This window comes from Medicago truncatula, chromosome 4 (genome assembly GCF_003473485.1).
Source record: "Medicago truncatula cultivar Jemalong A17 chromosome 4, MtrunA17r5.0-ANR, whole genome shotgun sequence".
NCBI lineage: Eukaryota > Viridiplantae > Streptophyta > Magnoliopsida > Fabales > Fabaceae > Medicago > Medicago truncatula.
In genome coordinates this window covers 52,149,128-52,171,762 of record NC_053045.1, presented here as the reverse complement: position 1 = coordinate 52,171,762, position 22,635 = coordinate 52,149,128, and the positions used below count along the sequence as shown (strand labels likewise).

General features: G+C 32.7%; 3 protein-coding genes across 6 annotated transcripts; 1 reads left to right on the top strand and 2 right to left on the bottom strand.

Moving 5' to 3' along the window:
• The first annotated feature begins 3,779 nt into the window (after window positions 1-3,779).
• LOC11405587 (E2F transcription factor-like E2FE) lies at window positions 3,780-7,601 on the top strand. 4 transcript variants are annotated; one of them, XM_013602377.3, is made up of 11 exons: window positions 3,780-4,166; window positions 4,249-4,316; window positions 4,407-4,459; window positions 4,571-4,648; window positions 4,755-4,814; window positions 4,900-5,035; window positions 6,026-6,090; window positions 6,204-6,276; window positions 6,359-6,438; window positions 6,576-6,911; window positions 7,199-7,601. In XM_013602377.3, exons 1-11 carry the CDS (start codon window positions 4,084-4,086, stop codon window positions 7,202-7,204), a joined length of 1,038 nt encoding a protein of 345 aa, XP_013457831.1. In that variant the 5' UTR covers window positions 3,780-4,083; the 3' UTR covers window positions 7,205-7,601. The 4 variants fall into 4 exon arrangements, with proteins under 4 accessions (XP_013457831.1, XP_024636098.1, XP_003608932.3 ...); XM_024780330.2 differs by having other exon boundaries at window positions 6,576-6,995; XM_003608884.4 differs by having other exon boundaries at window positions 3,782-4,166; window positions 6,576-6,966.
• A 9,276-nt stretch (window positions 7,602-16,877) lies between these two features.
• LOC11412053 (betaine aldehyde dehydrogenase 1, chloroplastic) lies at window positions 16,878-21,332 on the bottom strand. Its single transcript, XM_003608880.4, has 14 exons — window positions 21,141-21,332; window positions 20,816-21,039; window positions 20,478-20,626; window positions 19,979-20,071; window positions 19,771-19,894; window positions 19,588-19,653; window positions 19,343-19,409; window positions 19,117-19,193; window positions 18,781-18,894; window positions 18,295-18,372; window positions 18,053-18,204; window positions 17,892-17,952; window positions 17,700-17,806; window positions 16,878-17,172 (listed from the first exon to the last, which is right to left on the bottom strand). Exons 1-14 carry the CDS (start codon window positions 21,247-21,249, stop codon window positions 17,082-17,084), a joined length of 1,512 nt encoding a protein of 503 aa, XP_003608928.1. The 5' UTR covers window positions 21,250-21,332; the 3' UTR covers window positions 16,878-17,081.
• A 615-nt stretch (window positions 21,333-21,947) lies between these two features.
• On the bottom strand, window positions 21,948-22,503 carry LOC11407967 (uncharacterized). The gene has a single exon (XM_003608879.4). The coding sequence runs from the start codon at window positions 22,378-22,380 to the stop codon at window positions 22,132-22,134; it is 249 nt and encodes an 82-aa protein (XP_003608927.1). The 5' UTR covers window positions 22,381-22,503; the 3' UTR covers window positions 21,948-22,131.
• Window positions 22,504-22,635: the final 132 nt, after the last annotated feature.

Here is a 22,635-nt window from a genome sequence, read left to right as displayed (position 1 = left end):
ATAACAAAACGTCACGGTTTAGAAAAACCAGTCAAGCCAAGCCAATCATGTACCATGTACCACAATGCTTCAAAATACGAACAAATCCATGAATAAATGTTGGACTGATTTCAAGACTCCGCACCCACTCACACATAGTTGGGAATCCAAAGAAACAATACCTCGCCGAAATAGATTATCTTTCGTTTGAAGTTGATTTCTAAGAAGCTGCCAAGCAAAGATAGACACCTTCAAAGAGATCAACTTGCTCCAAATGAGGCATGAAATCGCTGAACATGGAGAAACATTCGTAGCAGTAAACATAATATGTGTGCCGCGAACAATGTATCCTTTAGTAGGTGCCAAAATTCAAAGTCATCGATCGTTCATAGCAACCTATAAAGTCAGAGACAAAAGTTACATCCAACGCTCCTCGACTTGCTCCTCCTTCCAAGCCAACCATCTCCACCTCCAAATAAAAATTTAATAGACACTTGGATTTGTTAGGTGGTGAGGACGAGGACAAGAGACGTTATAATATATTATATTTTGTGTTAATATAGTGTCTAATGAGATAATAAAATATAATAAATTAATTTTAAAACTTATCATCTCTAATTAAAATACTTATCTTATACTTCATCTCTCCCAAATTGTATGACGTTTTGGGCATTTAACACATATTAAGAAATGTAATTAATATTGTGTGGAAAAAAAATATATTATGAGTTGTTTTACAAAATTTTCCTTAATAAATAATATGGGAAAGATAAATGAAAGAATTGAAAGAAGAGATAGTAATAAATAGTTAAGGTTATAATAAGAAAAATAACATTAATGTTGCATTGGTATTGTAAAACGACGTATAATTTAGGACAATTTTTTTTTCCTAAACCGACATATAATTTTTACTCTAGCGCCTTTGAAGTGTAAATCTTTTTTTCGATTGATCCTTTTAAGTTTTTCTTTCTTTTTAAATTGGCCCTTATGTTACATTTCATTTGCATCCGTGGTTTTCAAGTTATGGATGTTGCATTGTTGTCATTTATGTTATTATATTTGTGATCGTGTGAACCACACCTTATGTTCCACAATTGACATGATCAATATTTTGGTGTTCATTTATCACAGAGACGAATGACTCGCTTTTTTGAATTAATAAATTTGAACCATAGCTCATGAATGAAGACATCGCAAAAAATAATTAGGTACTACGGGGTTTTAGATTTAAAGAACAAGAAGTGAAAAGATTAAAGGAAATGAACGATTATGTCCAATTCAATTTTCTCAATAATTTTTTTATTAACAGACATTTTTTTCCCATGGTCCTCCTCGCCCGTAACCTACTAACCTCCCTATCCAATTTATTTTCCTAATATTTTCACCATCCAAGATGAAACATGTAAAATGATATTATATAAAGTAGATAATACTCTGAGAACCTTAAAAAAGTAAAAAAGTAGACCGAAAGAGAAGATATGATAAATTTTATAAATACTGAGCGACCACTCAACAACAAATTTATGTTTTTCTACCCTGATAGCCTTCCTTTTAGGCGCTCAGGCAACAAATGCCAAAAACATAACCGTCGTGGATCACCCCCAATCGGGAGACTAAGGTAAACAAATGGGATACCACCTATTTTAGGATTTAACACCAATGATACCCCAACCATCAAATAAATAGACACATACAACCCCTCTTATAAGTTGTTGTGGGAATTCACCTTCAACCCCAAATATTAACTAAAAAAAATAATGATATTAGCTTTTATAACTTTAACATTTGCCTAACCTTTCTCACCCCAACTAGAGTATCATCACCAAATTACAGATGAGAAATGTTGCACTTCTCTTTTTTACTTACTTTATAATCTGGATATAGCCTTGCCTCAGCTGAAGCCTTCAACATAACATTTAACCTTTTAGTAGCAATTAGAAAAATAAAGGGTGAAAGAGGATCACCTTAATAAAAATCCCTTTCTAATTAAAATTCATTACTTTAAAAAAAATTCATAATATAAAATATTGATCTAGTCAGGGGCATTTGTGAGGATTGGTTCGACTTTGAAAAATAAATATGGAATATGATATGAACGATTTTGATGAAATACAACTTTATGCTAGTTTCTCTACTCGATCATTATAACTTTAAAATTCATCACATTTTAAAAAAATTCATAATTGAAAATATTGATCTAGTCAGGGCATTTGTGAGGATTAGTTTGACTTTGAAAAATAAATAGGAATATGATATGAACGATTTTGATGAAAGGACATTAAATAACAACGAATAATTAACATACAATTTTATGCTAGTTTCTACTTCATTATAACTTTTATTTACCGTTTATGAATTTTATCAATTAATTAATATCCTTAGTTTTTTATTTTATTTTGAGGAATAATTATTATCTTAGTTATTTATTTGTTTTACAATCAATTTTTCTTTTCTACTTTAATAAATTTTTATATCCATGTGAACTTAATTCAGTTGGTAGGGATATTGCATTTTATATGCAGGGTCGGGGTTCGAATTCCGGACACTTCACTTCTCCACAATTAAATTATATGAGCTCTTAGCCACTAGGCTACTTGAAGAAAAAAGCATTAGATATTATGGGTTTAAACAATACATATTTATCATGTGTATAAAAGAAAATCCATATTTTTATATGAATAAAAAACATATTTTATCTCTTTTTTCTGCCCTTGCAAAAACAAATATCTTTTTGCTGTAAAAAAACAAATGCTGGTAGAAACTTAACCCAATTTTTAAGAATGATCAAACCCAAATAAGTTATCGTGAGTTTAACTCAGTTGGTAGGAATAATACATAATATATGTAAAGTCTCGGATTCAAACCCTAACCACACAAAAAATAATCCAAATAGAATAAATATTGGGTTGAATATTTCTTTTTCTATCCCTATAAATATTTCAAGTTTTGTTTTTTGTCCTATCTAAATATTTTCAACAAAGTTTTTGTCCCTTAAGTATTTTGTGTCACAAATTTTGGTTCATGTTTTAAATCAACTCACGTGAATTATTTTGATTTTATTTTTTGGAATTTCTATCTAGATGTTTAGAACATTATTACAATCTCTCTCATACCATTTGGGTTGGTCCAGTGGTATTGGTTTGGAATCTGGAAGTGTGTTTCTTCTCAAGGTCTCATGTTCAATTCTCTCTGGTGCCAATTTGAGGGAGTTAGTTTAACTTCTTAAAAAAAAAAAACTCTCACAAAAAATAAAATAAAATATAATTTTAAACAATGAAACTGCAAGAGAGACTTCATAGTATATAAAAGATGGGAGCAAAAAATGATTTTAAATTTTGAAGCATCTACACTAATCTATTTTTATTTGGTGTAAATCGGGTATCTTGTGCGCGCAACTGCAGATATTAATCCCGCGAACATTGTGAGGCTCAGATAGACGACAACCTCTCTTCAATAATTTTAATGCTGCTGCATGTACAAGACTTGATTCGAACCTAAAACCTTGGTTAAACTAAAAAAGATTTGTCCTTACCAACTAAAAAAAGAGATTGGTATCATCTCGTTTAAACGCGGTTGGGTCTCTACATTAATCTATTTAAAAAAACAGAACCAAAAGTTGTTGATTTTTTTTTAGAAAAGAAATTTGAGATATTTATAATCATCAAAATATTATTTAACTTTCAAAATCAAAAACAATAATAATTGGTTTGAGTAGTAAACAGACGCAGGTAACCCAACCCTAATGGAAGTGATGGATAAGAATTCAAATACGAGGTTGCGGCGTAAGTAAGCCATCTATCTATCCATGAAAAAACAAAAACAAACTCCCGCTTAACTGAAAAAAGATTTTAATTAAAAACAAAATCTGAAAAGATTCCTCCCTCCAACGCAAATCGCAAAACCAATTTTTGGATCCAAAAAAACACGCTCGCTTCCACCAATTTTCAAATTTCGGCCCGCCACACTCTCAAACATAAACACCCCTCTTCCCCCTTTTATATCTAACGGCTCTGTCGTATTCTCAATTCACGATTTCTAACATCATCATCATCATCGTCTCTCTCTCTCTCTCTCTCTTCCCTCCAAATTTCGAATTTCAGATCCATGGCTGCTTCCTCCTCCGATCCTCCTTCACGACACCACACTTACGACCGTAAACAAAAATCCCTTGGCCTCTTATGCACCAAGTAAGTGTTACTCTTCTTCTATTCTCTCTCACTTAATTCTTTTACTCACTAATTATTTATTGATTCAATTTTTTAATTGCAGTTTCTTGAGCTTGTATAACAAAGATGATGTTCGTTTAATTGGTCTCGACGATGCTGCCGCCAAATTAGGTATTCATTATTACGATTTACTTTTTCTTTTTTTAATTCAAAAAAATAAAACAAATTGGATCTAATACAACAGTTGTTAATGATGTTCAGGTGTTGAGAGAAGACGGATCTATGATATTGTCAATGTTCTCGAAAGCATCGGGGTTCGTTTTTTTAACCTTAATTTTTGTTCACTCATGTTCCCACCTTTTTTTTTTTAATGTTTGTTCATCGGTTTTTTTTTTTTATTTTTTATTTTGTTTGGTTTTTTTTAGGTTCTTGCAAGAAAAGCCAAGAATCAGTATACCTGGAAAGGTTTTGCGGCAATTCCTGTTGCTCTACAGGAGCTTAAGGTAATTTCAATTTTTTGGGATTCAGTTCCTTCTTAATTTAATTTCTGGGATTCAATAATTGTAATTATTTTTTATGTAATTGTTTTGATTTTGAATGGGTTTTTAGGAAGAGGGTTTATGGCAGAATCTCAATTCTTCACAAGAAGGTGCCAATGAAGATGTGAAGGTGAGTTCTATTTTTACATATATAATTTAATTTTAGAAGTATAATTGGTTTATTAGGGTTGTTTTTAAGTAATTTCGTGATTTAGGTATCGGATGAAGAGGATGAGGATGAATTGTTATCCCAAACCACTGGAAGTCAGGGTGAATCATTATCCCAACCCACTGGAAGTCAGAATGACAATCTAAACCCTAATTCCGCTTTTCCCAGATCTTTGAAAAATGGTAACTTTTTTCTTTTTGGTACAAACATGTTCAGATATATGAACCTATGATTTTATGTTTTTGTTGTTGTTGATGAGGCGGTGGTATATGATATTGTTCTGTCCTGTAATGTTTTTATTAAAAAACCAGATTTACAGTTTATTCTTCTAAATGCATTACAGGTCAGTAGATTAATTTATTTTTCTTCAAATTTTGGGTCACTGAATTAGCCTTTTAATGATTTAAAAATATCACCATAATTTTGATTTTAAGAAAAACAAGAGTGGTGATAAGTTGAATGTTTGAAGAACTACTTTAATAGCATAATTTTTTAAATACGGGCTTGGAACAAACTTTTATGACTTAGGTTTTAGCCAACTTTAATTTGCAAATTGCAAAAACAATTCTCTCTGCATACTATTAATAATTATGTTTGACAAAAATGTGTTTTTAAATAACCCCAAGTTAACTAAATAAGGGTTCAATCCAATTTTGCTGGGTAAGCATAAGTCGAGGGGTCTTTGACCTCAATCTACTCACACAATACTACGTTGTGGGTTATAGTTTTAAGGTGCTATTGTACTCTATCTTAATCTAAACAAACACTTAGTTGTATGCCATACCTCTATTTATTTTTACTTTTGTATCCTCAGAACAATCCCAATTCTCATCAGATTGTTCAAGTTTTTAGGATATTTTCTTTTCTTAGGGTTAGGAATACCATTTACATTCGAACAAAACAACTTTTAATATCATATGATATGATACTGTTAGTGATTATGACTGTTATTAGTACCAGAGAATGGTAATTTAGTTAAAGAAGAGCACTCACACTGTCTATGCAATCGTGATGCCATTGTTTATTGAATTTTATAGTATTTTTACTTGTAATCGTTTAACATTTTTTTGTTGAAAGATTTACACCTTTCTCTAATATATAAGGAGTAGGTGGACTTAGATTTGGCACTGATTGCAATTTGAGGCTCACTCTTTTACTCTAATGTTTTGCAGACAGAAGGGAAAAATCTCTGGCGCTGCTTACTCAGAATTTTGTCAAGCTCTTTGTCTGTTCCAACGTGAGAATTGCCTAGTTTTTTGTTCATTCCAAGCTGATTTATGTCTTTAATATCCATGGCATATATCTGATATATTAAACTTGTTGACTAATGATAACCACTCTAATCTGCAGCTGGAAATGATATCGCTTGATGATGCAGCAAGGTTGTTGCTTGGAGATGCATATAATTCATCAACAATGAGAAGTAAGTAATATAGAATGAATTACCAATTTGTTTGTTTGTTTTCGTTAACAAAAGAGTCAGCGACGAATCTTTTCACTTACAGTTCCATCTGGCCTTGCAGCAAAAGTCAGGCGCCTTTATGATATTGCAAACGTGCTAACCTCCATGAACCTTATTGAGAAGGTAATATATTCCTTGCACTTTTCATTTTATATTTGTTATTTGTTCAAATTTACTATTAAATAGTAGTGAGAATCAGTTTCGCATTTCCTCTTCATTGATTTGTTTATTGATTATTGTCACTCTACAAAATGATGCAGACCCATACCACAGATACAAGAAAACCAGCATTCAGGTGGCTAGGCTTAAAAGGGAAGACATTGAATGAGGCATCACTTTACAATTCAAAACAAAATGAGTCTAGGAAAAGGGCGTTTGGAAATGATGTCACAAACATAAGCTTTGCCAGGAATAGAATGGACTTGTTCATGGGCGGGGACTTTAAGAAGCAAAAGACAATGGAAAATGATAGTGGACTATGTCAGGAAGATGTGAAACAAGGCATAAAACAGACTTCAGCAGCTAACTATCAATTTGGTCCTTTTGCTCCTGCCTTTGTATCCAAAGCTGGAAGCTCTGAGAATAAAGTGAAGCAGGTGCATGACTGGGAGAGTCTCGCTACTGAACATTGCCCTCAGTATCAAAACCAAGGCAATTAAGCATTTTCATCTCTGCAAACAGTAAAAAATGACTTCGTTTTTTTTTACACTGACGATTCATTATTCATTCACTAAACTATTTTGCAGCAAGTGATAATAGTAGTTTTCTTTTGATACTGTTTCATAGGGCAGATTTGTTATGTTTAATCTTTATGCAGTGGCTTGATTACTGAAATATGTTATTGAATATTCAACTAATCTGTTATGATTTTCCTTTTCTACAGCTTTGAAAGAACTTTACTCTCATTACATGGAAGCATGGAAATCTTGGTACTCTGAAGTTGCTGGGAAGAGGTCAACGCAAGTTTTGTAGTAACTTATATGCAACAAAGTCAAATAAAATAGTTTTTTTTTTCTTTCGAAAAGAGAGATATTCCATTGTAGTGTACTTAGACACATTCTAGATGTGCCAACATAGAATGTACGGATTTTTTTAGCTGTGACGCTTGGCCTAATATCTGATTAGGCTGTACTTGGGAAATTCTATATCACACCTCTTTGTGCAAAGGGAAATCTTGTTTGCTTGTTTGCAGCTGTTCATGTTAGAAAGTCTTAATATACCTTTAATATAAGGTTGCACGTTAGATTCTTTATTAATTTATGGGTCAAATTGGTGTCTTGATTCTACAAACTAGATTCAGTTGGTCCTTTTCATTATCTCCTTTTTCTCACGTCATTATAATTGCATGTATGTCCTCTCAAAAATAATTGCATGTATGTTCCTTTCAAAAATAAATGAATAATTGCATGTTTGTAATGTGGATATAATATGATATATTATGAGTCAACACTTTCATTATTTAATTCATGGGTTTTGCTAACCAGTGTTTTGGTTAAGCCGTTTAGGAATATACAAATATAAATTTTATCTTGAAAATATAAGATGTTACTTTTGATCAAGTAATAATTACATAACTTATTCGAAAACTTACTTGTTTGAATGCTTAACAATGGTTATCATTCTCCTTAATTCATTATTTATTTAATTAGGGAAATGGTAGCAAAATCCATTTAATTAACATAACGAGCCTCCCTTTAACATATGAATCACATTAAATGCCAAACATAGTCTTTGGTTCACTAGGTGTCTCAGTCCACGTCTCCTCCAATCCTCCGTATGTGAATTTATAATTTGGCCAATGTTGTTCTGAGCTGCACGTGTAACATCTTTTTGGATGTAGTTGCACATGTAACATCTATTCATTGTTTGTTTTAGTCTTTGGATGTAGTTGCAATATCTAGAAGCTGATCACGAGCACTGCCCCTCCCTCAATATCTAGATTGGATTAGGTCCTCATAATTAGATTTTAAAAGGGTTTTAGTTTAGCTGTTTTATGCTTTGATGCACTGGGCAGTTTACTCGAGACTGAATACCATCATCATCAATGTTTTTTTTTTTTTTTTTTTGGGAAATGACGGTTAATTTCAACATGCCTTTTTCTTGGACAAGTTTTACTATGAATGGATTATGAGTAATTTGAGAATCCTTTGCAAATGGCCTGGACCATTGCCTCTAATTTTTGGCAGTGCTATGTGCTTAGATAAATTGGTGACCGGTTATCCTCATATGAGTGCATGCTACCCGCTAAATATACAATTTCATTATAACTCTAAAATTTCACAAGCTTGATTGACAAAGCAATCAAATTGCTTGAACAGACCCAGTTAATTGACTTAGATCGTACAAATAAATAAGTAATAGTAATACACAAAGCAAATATAGTTCATACATATCACAAGCATAATGTAGTTAAGTTCAAACCATTAGTAAATTGGTTGAGAGGCTCAATAGGAAGTTTAGGGAGAATACTGAATACAATATTCGTCATGTCTAAATCTCTCTCTGAAATTAATTTTGGAGAATAATATATATGTTATCTAAGCATATTTTTTAAAATTATTTTAGAATAAAATTTCAATCCATATATTTCAAGTTAAAAATTTTGTAAGTCACTAGTGATGTTCCTCGAAAAAAATTCACTAGCGATGTGGCAATGTATACTTTTTAATAATAAAAATTGGAATTTACCTACCGAATTTGTATACAATTAATTACGCTTAAATGTTTAAAAGAACACATAACGACTCTTTTGTATGTTATGAATACCATATATAAATGTGCTCGTGAGTTTAGCTCAGTTGGCATGGATAATGCATAATATATGCAAGGGCCACCACAAAAAAAAAATCATATATAAATGAATTACACTCAACTTTTTGAACAATTTTCTCCTCATAAAATAATTTTAAAATACATATGGTTCCATGATTAATATTCCGATTAGTGATTATAATTGAAAAATAAAATAAAATAATAGGTAAAAGTAAGCTAGGCTCAAAGGTCACTGAAACAATACAAGTCCCTCTATGTCCTTCGGTGTTGGCATTAAAGACAAGTTGCACAAATAGATGACTGGCAGCAACCAATTCCTAGGACACAACAGGTGCTGAGAATGCTTTTGCAAGAGTAGTGTACTACCTATGGTATAATAATGTTGTGTTTTGCATTGAATATTAATGATTTTATTCTTATACGAATTCGGAATCGGGGACCCGAGATTGGTTATTGTATGAACAAGGTATGGCAAATTATGTCCCAACTACTGCATTTGCAATCTCATTAGAATGTTGTCAAAAGAATTCTTTGATATCTCAAACGGACCACTGATATTGGTCTTGTTTAGCAGCCAACAAACTTGCCTTAGTGTCCCAGCATTTTGTAATGCTAATTGGACCTATGATAGTGATGATAGAAGGTCCACACTCCACATCCAGAGGCTGGAGACTGGAGTCATGCAGTTTCTTCTCATATTACTTACTGTCACAACAATCAAAGCACAGTTGCTTTGAGTCACACACAACTTAGTTCTCCATTCTACATAAAACAAGGAACTGAGCATTTTTTAAACTGCTAATTTCTTTAAATCAAAACACATGGAGAAAAATTAAAGAACATTGACTGCTGGTTGATCAAAACAGTATCAAAACCTTGACGGCTGAACCAGGACGATGTTGCAAGGTACAAAACCAGAAACAAGAGATTAGTGTCAAAAGCAGAACAAAAATATCACAGCTGAGTTCACTGCCCTTTTATCATGCACCACTTTCTGCTCGAACTGGGATTTTACAAGTACTGACATTGAAATAATCAGAAGGATTCAGCTTTTGATGTTCCACGTGCTTACAACTGTGGGCGTTCAATAAAGACAAAATACTATGCTTACAATTGGAATCGAAAGAAGAACAATATACAATAGAAAAGAGAGAAAAACATAGAAATAAAAATGGTAAAGAACGATACATATGATAAATGTTTCTTTTTCATACACTTGTGATGGTTATTATAATATAGGAAATGAACACACCTATTTGTATTGAAATGACTTCATAAGTCATAGCATTCAACTTGGTAATAAAATCATAAATTATAACAGTATATCCATAACCCTCTTGGGTGAAAGCTTTAAACTTGGAATGCAAGTACAACTAATTCTTAATTCAGCCAACAGGAATAAGATTTTTTTTACAAATTGCCACCTCACAACAGAAAGGCTCGCCTTTAACACCCATATCTTCAATTGTTTGGGCATTTAAATCAAAACAGTCTAGTCCGTTGTCATTTATCCAAATTTCATAATATGAGTAACTATATGGTTGTCAAGAATAATATGTTTATGTAAAAATTGTTGCAAGTGAATACAATTATACCACTTTTTTTCTTAAATGTATAACAGTTCAAACTATGGCCATAGAAAAGTGTGTTATAATTATGACGGTAATTTTTTGATTCATGTAGCCGATTCCAATTAATAGGATTATGCTTGGTTGTTGTTATTGTTGTTGTATTCTTCACCAAGACTTAGAGAGGCAAAGACAATATAAATAGGAAAATGCCCCTATTGTCTTATTGAGTCGTGGACTGAATATCTTATTACAATTCTAAACAAAATTCTTGAGTCCATCTATATTTTATTAGTTGCCTACTTCTGATCAATGAGGTAAAACAAGCCAACAACAGCATATATCTACAGCCATGCATAATGGAATGGAACTGCTATGAGGTGGAAACCAGATAACAGAATGTGAGCAGTAGAGAATTCCAATTATCGATTTACTCTATCGCACGTGTTAATTGCGATTTGGGGTATAATAGTCAAATTCATGACATACATGTATCTTATCCTTAAAATTGCGCAGTTATCAACAGATAATAAATTTAAATCTTTTGTATATTTTATTTAATAAGGATCTACATGTTCTTTTTCACCAAATATCTATCCTATTATAGAGCATAGTGTATTACTGTCAGTACATAGCATTTCAAAAGCTTGTGCAAGATACTTGAAATATAAATTTTGACCACTACAAAATTTTCTGAGCTTGATTGATTAAGAAATCAAATAGCATGTCCAACCCACCTATACTTGGAACATACTAATAAATAAAATAAATTCCATGAGGTTCAAACAAAGATATTTTATTCATTATAATGGCAACAGTTTCCAAAATGTACACTATTTCTATAGGAAAATTGAGGGCATTCAGTAAAGACAAAAGACCATGCATACAATTGGAGTCAAAAGAACAATATGCAGTAGGAAAGATAGAAGAGCATTGAAATAATAATGGTAAAGGAAGGTTCATATCATAAATGTATTATACAAGAAAACAGCAAGCCCATTTCTATTGAAATGGCTTCAGAACATTCAACTTGGAAATAAAATCTTAAATCCTAACAACAACAGTACTCATAAAGCTCTTGAGTGAACGCTATAAAGTTTGGATACAGAAACACCTAACTCCTAATTCGGCGAAACGAAAGAAGGTTTTTCTTATAAATTGCAAAGTGACAACAAAAATACTCCCCTTTAACACCCAGATCTTCAATTGTTTGAGTATTTAAATCAAAACAAGCTATTTCATTGTCATTTTTTATAAAGAATATATCAACTTTTTTTCCTTCTCCAACAGGACACTCCACGCTAGGCAAGGGTCCGACAATAAAGAGTTTAGTCCATGATTCTCTAACACCAAATTCTCCCAAAACATATATGTGAAAAGAAGCTGTCTTTACATGGTTTGAGATCATAGCAACGAACCCATTTAACACCAACAAGTCAAAGTATCTCTTCTCTTCACCCACTCGTCAGGATCACTTTCTCTCTTTCACCCATTCATCAGGATAGCTATCTTGCATATCCAAGGGTAAATGTGTAGTTAAGAAATTATCATCGCTCAAGTTAAAAGAAACCATGTATGGATCAGCTACATTCGTATACGCCCACCAATGGCACAATCCATTCAAGTACACCTCATGACGAATGATCTTATAGTCGTCATTAATAGGGTCATAGCCATATCCATGAAGATGAAACCAAACAGTATTAAAAGGTAAAGACTCAGGTGGGCTAGGAGGAACATATTCCATAATGCAATAAACTGTTGATCAAGATCAGAGAAACAAAGCAAGTCATTAATACCAGAATCCAACAACATATCAATATAAATATCATCCTGTTGAAATGAAACTGGCCATTTCAAATAAATTCCTCAGCAGAGAGCAAATACAGATTGGAACCGTCTCGAGGATGTGGCGATATCTCCTTAATATTTAGGAAGAGATAGGTGTGATTGTACAATGAGCGATGCATAGATATGAAATTGGTGTGGAACAATTGCATGAAATAAAAGAGACCATGATTTGGAGCACATTTGAGGGGTAATTTGGAAAGAATAGAAAACGAAATTTCATCAGGAATATAGCTACGGTTACTAACCTTGTCACTTTTTGTAGCCATGGATTTCTTTCTCGAACGTGAAGCGATTTCTTTGTGACTGTGTGCGCAATGCAAACCAAACGGAACGGTGGGAGCTTTTAACTTCCTTTAAAATACTCCACACTAAAATTATAAGTGTTTTAATTGTTAAATTTTTTCTTTTTTAATCATAAATTTATTTATTTATTTCTCCTTTCGATAAAACTTAGACTTTTGATAAGTTAATCGAATAATTGATAAAGTTAATAGGGTTTTACCTCCTGCCATTTTATCATACAACTGTAATTTTTTTTAGATTTCCCCTTAAAATTAAAAGATTCTTTGATTTGTTAAAATATAGAAACAGTACAGAACAATAAAAGTTGTGCGGTGTTTGATCCAAAAGATAACAATGGAATAGAACAAAAACAATAGCGGAGCACTGGACAAGTCTACTGAAATTTGTAACCCGCTTAATTGGAGGACAAGTTTTTGTCCGCTGGACAGGAGAGCAAAAGACAACGTAACCCCTATGATTATCACTTTCTGTAAGCAGCAGAATATTTTAATTTTTATTTTAGCTTTGCTTTGACATTGCTTTTCCAATTTTGTTTATCACATTTTTCATTTAAAATTTTTTAATTGCCACTTTGTTGGTTGCACAACACAACAAAATATAAACCCAGGTCAAATATATAATTATAATATTTTTCTATAATACATTAACATCATTAGTTTATTCGTACATTTTATTAAATAACTACTTTTTAATCCATAATATGATAATGGATTTCGATAAATAAAAAAATAATTTTAAGTTTGAAAATTTTGATATTCTATAACTAATATTAGTTCCATTGAAATATTACACTGTGAGGGATATCATAGTAATTTTAGTATTCTTTATCTTGTGTTTTGCATCAACTATCAAACAATGTACAAGACGATAAATTATAATGTGACTCAACTAACTATCCAACCCTATTTTGTCTCTTGTGTCCTTTATTGTGAATCAAACGCATATTATATCTTTCAAAAAGAAAAAAAAGAACAATATATGTATACAAACGTACATGTATATAATCGTAACATTATTAAACCTTTTATTTCAAAACAAAAAAAAACCGTATTAGACCTTTATAAACAAATAAAAGAAACGTAACATTAAATCAATTTGAGTTTAAATTATAATATATTATAAAAGGGTAAAAATCGATTTTAGTTAAAACTAGGATAAAAATATAATAAAAAATGATAAGATGTAAGCTATAAGCCTCTAATACTAATTGAAATAATGTCCGAGTAATAAGCTATAAACTAATAAAATAAGCTATAAACTTTATAATTAAAAAACTATTATCAAATAAATCTTTTTTTATCACATGATCTTATAAGTTAGCTTTTGAGTATTTCAAAACAGACCCTTAATCTTTCCAAACTTTTTTTAACTTGGAGTTGGGATTGAAAAACTAATCAAAAGGTTCAAAGACCATCTTACGAATTTTTTTGTACGATTAGAACCTTTTGATTGCCATATACGAAATATATAAGGAAAAGGCTTACTCTTTTGGTCCCTTAAATATTTATTTGGTATTGTTTTGGTCCCTTAACTAAAAAAAAGATTGTTTAAGTACTTTATCTTTATCTCTGTTACCTGTTTTGGTCCATTCCGTTAAAAAAATTCAAAAAAATGTTAGGGTTTATATTATTCATCTTCTTCCTTCTCCTTCCATCATCTTCATCATCAACAACACACCAACCCAGAAAAAAAATATTTTCATCATCATCTTCATCAAATCTATAAACATAATCAATTTCATAACTCAATCAACAACCAATTTGTTCATAAAAAAAATCACTTTAATTTACCAAACATCTTTTTTTTTTTAAATCCAAATCCAAAACCACAACAACTAGACATAACAACAATTGCTATGCTTCTCTAAAGATATCAATAAACTAATACCTTCACCTTATAACTACTCATCCAATTGTAAAATTTCAACTTTCAACTGTTCAATCTTAAGATCCATAGATCTCCGCAAATAACCTTTCTTCTTTCTCCTTCTACTACTTGACCCATTAATGCAATTTCTTAGATTTGGCTTGGGTTGAGTAAAGAGGAACTGATATTGGGGATTCACCTTGAAATTATAATTAATTTTTTTTTAATAATTCTAATTAATTCCTTAAAAATTATCAAATAGATCTTGAGAGTTGAGACAGTTGTAATCTTATTAATTCACTGTCTTAATAATGAAAATTAACAATTAAAAGGAGAGAATGAGATGAAATAGTGAGTGAGACTTTGTTGTTGTTGGAATAGAAATGAGGAAGAAGGAATCAGTGAGGTGGACAGGTAAAGGAGTGAGGTGGACAGGTAAAGGGGTGTTTGTGCTTATTGGTGGCTCTTAGGTGGAGAGGTCACAGAAAAATAATAATGTTAGGATTCCTTCAAAATTATCACTGTAGATTTTGGATTTAAAAAAAATTGTGGTGAGTAGATATGAAGATTTTGAGATTGAGAAATTGTATTGTTTAGATTGAAAGGGATGTTTTTTAATGGAAAAATGGTTATTGATTGAGTTATGAAATGGATTATATGTTTATAGATTTGATGAAAAAAAAAATCTGGGTTGGTGTTTTGTTGATGATGAAGATCATGAAGAAGATGATGGAAGGAGAAGGAAGAAGATGAATAATATACACTCTAACGTTTTTTTTCAATTTTTTAACAGAAAGGACCAAAACAGGTAACGGAGATAAAGATAAAGTACTCAAACAATCTTTTTTTTAGTTAAGGGACCAAAACGATACCAAATAAATACTTAAAGGACCAAATGAGCATTTAAGCCTAAAGAAAACTACCCCTTTCAACATTTTTGGATTGAATTTTTCCTTCCAAAATTACCATCAATTTTCAATACAAATAATACATGTAACAAACAAATAGGAATAAATTTAAATATTATAACAAATGTAACAAACACGATGTGAATATATGTATGTCTGATTTTTTTTTTACTTTTATCATTTAAAAAATATAACAAACTAGATGAGTGTATTTATATTTACTTTTTCATTATCCCAGTTATATCCTTAAACAATTTTTTCTATAATAAAGATTGTCCGTGGTGTCATTGAAAAAGAAAACGAATTTAAATTATATTTTTTTTTGTTATATTATTGTTGTCATTGTTGAAAGTAACAATCATTTGTATTTTTTGTTTCAATCAAAATCAAAATTTCATAAAAAAAAAACCGTTTATAATTTTCAAACTTTAACGCAGTAAAAAGAGCATAAAGACGGGCACGGGCACATGAGTGCCTGTCTTTTCGCTAGTAAGAATAATCAAAAGGTTATATTTATAGATTAACTTAAATAAACAAAGACTAAGTGTATGTTTAAGACCATATTACGAAAAATTTTATATCTAAGGCCATCTTATAACATGGGTTAAACATGAGTTCAATATCAGCGATTTTTTTTTTTTTAAATGACTAAATTTATTCTCATCAGTAAAATGCAAGGAGCATTAAAACTGCCGAAAAGCGAAGAAAAATACATAACACAGTATCGCATATAGACGGAAACGCCGGAAACCCACCACACCCCAACCAATCACCAAATAATGATGCGGAACTATACATGCTACAAAGTCACATGCATACCCCAGCCTCGCCACCTAGGCACCGAAAAATAGCAGGAAAAGCAAAAACTAACGGCTCAAGCATAACAGAAAAACTGCCAGAACCCCCCAAAAACACAAAATGTTGCGCACCAATCGAAGAACAAAACCACCAGACCCAGCAGCGGACCAACAGCAACCTGCCAGACCTCCTGTTCAAACACCCTAAACAGCAAGTGGTCAACCAGCAGAAAGTCAGCAGCAGCCCACACTTAGACATCAGAACCGGCACCAAACAAAAACAGCAGCAACTAGGCGCGCAGCCTAACTCTATTTAGGCAAGAAGCAGGATCCCAATATCAGCGATTGAGTGAGAAGAAACTAGTGTTGCTTAACTTAAAAGTCTTTATTTTTACACTCACAACCCCTCATAGAACTCAATGACCTACTTGTTGCGGCCTTTCAGAATAGACTTCAATGAAATCATAGTAGGAAAGATAATAGAGTTGAGAGAAGTCTGTCATAATGGCGTTCAAAAATTGAAGCATGATGGTTAGGCTAGCATAAAACCAAATCAAATAAACACACTACCGGCATAAACTTGAGTGCAACCAGTTCCATTGTTTTACAGAGACATTATAAATATATGCCTTCCCACCTTAGGATCATAGTCATAATTTGGTATTACCCAACCCTTATTCATGTTAGTTTTTAGATACATATCACAGTTTTGCAGGAGGTTGGTACCAGCCCCATGGTTCATCAGAGATGTACTGAGTCACTTGCTTCACACTCAAGTAATTGTCCAATCCCCTGTTAAAAATATTAAACAAAATCAGACTCAAGGTCAAATAAGACAGGTTTAGCAAAATTGTTTATTTCCCACGCCAGATCTGACATTAATACAGGTTTAGGTATGTAGTCTCTACAGCGATTGTGTAACAGTTAATTGTCTACCCAATCCTATTTTCCCTTTATGCCAGATTCAGACCAAGGAAACATGCAAATTAGGTTGAACTTTAAACGTGCCGACACATGTTAATCCCTATCATGTATAATTCCAATTTTACCATGCAAGGGATGCACCAGTGCCATGATCCGTTCATAGCTTTATTGACTGTTAAATTGAATTTAGAAGTACAGTATCTGATGATCACTACACTGTCAGCAGGGAATGTACTACATTTAACAATCCACAGACTTAGACTTCACCTTATAATTATGGGTTTCTTTTGCATATTAAGAAGTTGCGATCACCTCTTCATCCAGAGAAAAATAAATAAAAAGATAGGCATTTAAGGAGACTTTCACATTAGCTAATTTAGTAAATAGAGTCATACCATTCTCCTAGTTCACGGCCAAAACCACTACGTTTAATGCCTCCCCATGGCGCTTGAGTGAAGCATGGCTGAGAGCAATTGACCCATACTATTCCGGCCTTAAATGCCTGCATCAGAGCAAGATAAACTATTCAATTGCAACAACAATCCAATTATTTAGTTGTTTTCTTGATGACCTATAATCAGTCTCACCTTAGTTACACGCTCACATCTTTCTAGATCATTTGATATTACAGCAGCACCTAAGCCATAGCTGCAGAGGACCAGAGTATATAACTTAGATACCATTCCACAAATGACCGGAAAACAGTATACAGATGAAGTTAACGTTAGTTCGCAGAAAACTGACTCACATAGTGTCATTTGCTAGATCAATAGCTTCTTCCTCGGTGCTAAACGTTTTTACACACAGAACAGGTCCAAATACTTCTTCTTTCCAAATTTGCATGGAAGTAGTCACATCAGTTATGATGGTTGGTTCAACAAAGAATCCTTTCTTTAGATGCTGCCATCGCATTTATAAAACATAATCAATTATCATGGAAACTGCAGAAATACCTAACTGAACACACTTGCACAGAAAGCATAATCATACCTCTGGTCGAGACCCACCAGTCAAAATTGTCGCACCCTCACTCTTAGCGTTCGAGACAAACTTCAATATTTTTTCGTACTGAACCATATAATGTGAATACAGAATATTAGATATCATATAATCATTGTTCCAGACAAATATGTTTAGAATCAGTAAACTATTTTTAGTTGCCTGACCAGAAAGAAAACTACATTATGTGGACATATACAATGGTTTGAAGAAGATTCCTTCTTCCTTCTCATAAATTATACATACAAGTTGAAACCAACCAGCCAATAGTGCTTCTCAGGAAGCTTTATACCAGTCCATGGTACAAGCAAATTGACATATTTCATTACAATATCATATTTACCAATACATTTTCATTGAATATGAAGAAGCAATTTGAACATACAAAAGCATAACCGTCCTTTACTTTACAGAGTTCAGAATATAAGTTAAGTATAAAGCATATACATTGTACAGAAATGAGAAATGAAAATATACCTGTCCTTCACTAACAACAGGTCCTAGCCTGCAACCTTCTTCCAAGGGATCTGAAATTTTGATGTTTTTGATCCATTTCACCATCCTATTCAAAAATTCTGTTGCTATACTTTCCTGAAATAATAAGAGTATCTTAGCTTATCAGTTTTTGAAGATGAATGCCGACAAAATCCCAACTACCAATTTGTCTGACAAAGTTCTAGCTCAATTGAAGTTAGCACGATCAGTCCCATATACGCAGACAAAAGAAAAAACGCAAATGGAAGTTACAATTACTTGTTTAATGAGCTAGCACAAATGTTTACGGAAGGAGTGGGATCAATCTATTATACTTACATGTACAATAAGACGGGAAGTTGCACTGCATATCTGACCATTTGTCCAGAAGCAACCGAAGATTGCCCATTCCGCAGCTTTAAATCATGGGGAAAGGGGATCAGTACATTAAGTAAATTGATAAGACTTATTCATCCTCAATCATATGTTCAGGAAGCACGACGCGACAATACAAGTAAGTATGGGTTGTCCATAGCTAAATAGTTATACTGGAGAAGGCACTAACCCTTATCAAGGTCAACGTCCTCAAAAACAATTAACGGGCTTTTTCCACCAAGCTCCAGTGAAACAGGCTGCCAAGAAACCACAAATTTGATGTTACAGCAGGAACTCGTGAAAAGTAGAAAATAAAAATATGAATAGGCAAAAAAAGGTTCCACTGAGAGTGTTTCAGTGTGTGTTCTTCATTTAATTCAAACATCATGAAATATGAATTGTATGTAATTTATAGAAAATACTGCTTCAAAATACCTTGACCAGCTGAGCTGCAGCTGTCATAATTTTGCTCCCAGTTGCAGAGCTTCCAGTAAAAGCAATCTGTTAGAAACATCAAATGTTGGTCATGGGATCATAGTAGCTTTACAACATGATAGTAAATTGAACGTGAGACATAGATATGGCCCTCTATAACTCCAAATCTAAAGACAATTGAACCTTGTCAACATCAGGATGGGATGCCAAAGGAGCACCAGCTTCAGGGCCTAATCCAGTGAGAATATTTAATACACCCGGAGGAAGGCCCACTTCTTTGCATATTTCGCCCAACTCCAAGCAGGTTCTAAAATTGTAAAATAAAACACATCATGAGAAACAAACAAAACAAAGAAGCAAGATAATAAGAGTTGATGAGAACATAACATACAAAGATGCCAATTCAGATGGCTTCAATATCGCAGCACAACCAGCAGCAAGAGCAGGAGCAACCTTCCACGTAGCCATCAACATAGGATAGTTCCTAAAACAACATTTGATCAAGCATTAAACAACACTCAACTGACAATCAACAAGACAATTACAGCAAGTAAAACGGAAATGCGCATGCATAGGGGACGTAATACTAATAGCCCATAAAAGTACACGTTATCGACAAAGTTAGCATTGCCATATCAAATTTGGCAAGTCCTTAATACACAAAATTACGAGCACAAAATCAGCGTTCCGGTCCATCCGGTCAAATCTCAGACAATTGAATTCTTGTTGCGGCTTGATCCAATGGTAAGATTTGACTGGACTGACCATATGGAAGTCGATATAATAACTAAATTGCTATAAAAAAAAAAAAAAAAAAAAAAAAGGTTAAATAAGAATTCTACGAATACATATACAATTAGCTAAAGAAAAAGAAACAAGTAGTAGCATACCATGGAGTTATTAATCCAACAACACCAATAGGCTCCTTAAGAACATGACTCCTGAATGTATCCATTGGAAGAGACACCGGAGCCTTTTGCTTTGCATCCAATTTTTCAGCAAGATCAGCATAAAACTCAAAACAACCAGCAACATCGTCCTACACAGAAATGAAATCAACTAAAGTGACACTAATGATCATTTTACAACTGTCTTTAACGAGATTTGAATTCAGTACTAAAGTTACAAGGATATACTCTTAAAATAAAGTCATTCTAATTTTGCAGTGAGAAATCATTAACACATAACAGTAGAGTTGGTTAGTTTAGTTACGACTAGTGGCACTTACCATATCCCACGCCGCTTCATCGAGTGGTTTACCAGAATCAATAGCTTCAAGTTTAGCCAGTTCTGATTTTTTCTCAGTAACCTTAGCAGCAATAGCGCGTAGATAGCGAGCACGAACGGCGCCAGAAGCGGAAGCCCAATCAGCGCCTTTATTACGGGAGAGGGCGGTTTTAGCAGCGGCAACAGCGGCGTCTACATCTTCCTTAGTAGCCGCTGGGATATCCCCTGAATTGAACGAAGAACACAGTAATAATTGAGAATTAGAGATGATTGAAGTAATCTAACGGTGTGAATAAAATGAGACGGAATTACTACTGAGTACTGACCGATGGTTTGTTGAGTGGAGGGATTGATGACGGGAATACGTTTGTTAAGGATGGGAGATTTCCAGTCACCGTTAATGAATAACTGTCGAGACGGGATCGGAATATCCATTTTTCTACTCTCTCTCTCTCTCTCTCTCTTTAATCTATTCTTGATTTGATGGAATGGATCGATCAGATATCACAGTAAAAGTTGCTGAAATCGTTCACTCAACTGAGCTACATTCGAACTTCAATGCAAAATTAAATTTTGTTTTACCAATATTATTCTTGCTTATTTATTGTGGAGAGAGAAATATATGAAATGAAATATTAAATGAATAAAGTTATTATAATAAAAGTATATATTATTGTATCAAAAGTAGTAATATTTATTAAATGTTTTGGTTTATGTAAAATGTTAAAAAGTGACAATTAAAAAGAAACGGAGGTAATAGTAACTAATGTTAAAAAGAGCATAGTATACATTCCCTTTTAACATCCTCATTTCACATATAAGAAAAAAAGAAGATTTTAAGTGTTTTTGTTAAATATTAGTGTATTTATTGGTGTATTTACTATGATGATAAATATAAAGTGGAAAATATTAGAATAATTTTTTAGATAAACACATATATACAAGAAATCCTTAGATTACCCAAAAATCTTAATAGAACATTTTTGTATTGGTTCAATCACATATTTCGTTAATTTATTATCCGAGTACGACAAACGGGTTATGAATTTTGAAGATGTCAACCTAGTCCTCTTTAGAGAGTTTAGCTTACGTTCACTTTTTATGACTCTCAAACACGCATGGATGGTTGGTAATTAGCCTAAATCAAAACACAATATATTTTAGACTGAAATATGATGTACAACAAAGGTGAACTTAAACGTGAAAACTAATATACAAGCAAGCATCTAGATCACACGTACACACCAAGAATAAATGAATTTTAAAAAAAAAAAATGTACACAAAGAAGTTACTATTTTTAAAATTTTTTAAGTGGCCTAATGTTTGTGGGTTGCTTTGGAATACTTGGTCTTGATCCAGTTGAGACCAACCGAGGTACCATCCTTTAATTTCTTCACGCCGGTGGAGGCCACTCCTTTGGTCTTACCTAAACCTTCCCCAAACTTTTCCTTGTATTTTGTTGTGCTCTTGTTGTTATTGGTATCAGCCATGATAGGGTCTGGACCATTGTCCCATTGGTCTGCCCAAGAAGTTCCATATGAGTTGTACACGTTCCCATGATTCATAGCTTCTTGATCTAGTTCTTTCTTTGTTCTTCTGTGTTCCACCAAAAAATTGCTTTGTATGTGAAAGTTGAAATTCAATTGAAGGATTACCAATTAATTATGCAGTGTGTATATAATGATGAATGATAGGCATATTTATTTATACTAGTAGTCGTTCATATATTTTATTTTGAACAAACTAGCTAGTCGTCAATTTTGAACAAACTAGCTAGTCGTCATTGATTACAAAAATCAATTATATCCAAATGCATGAGC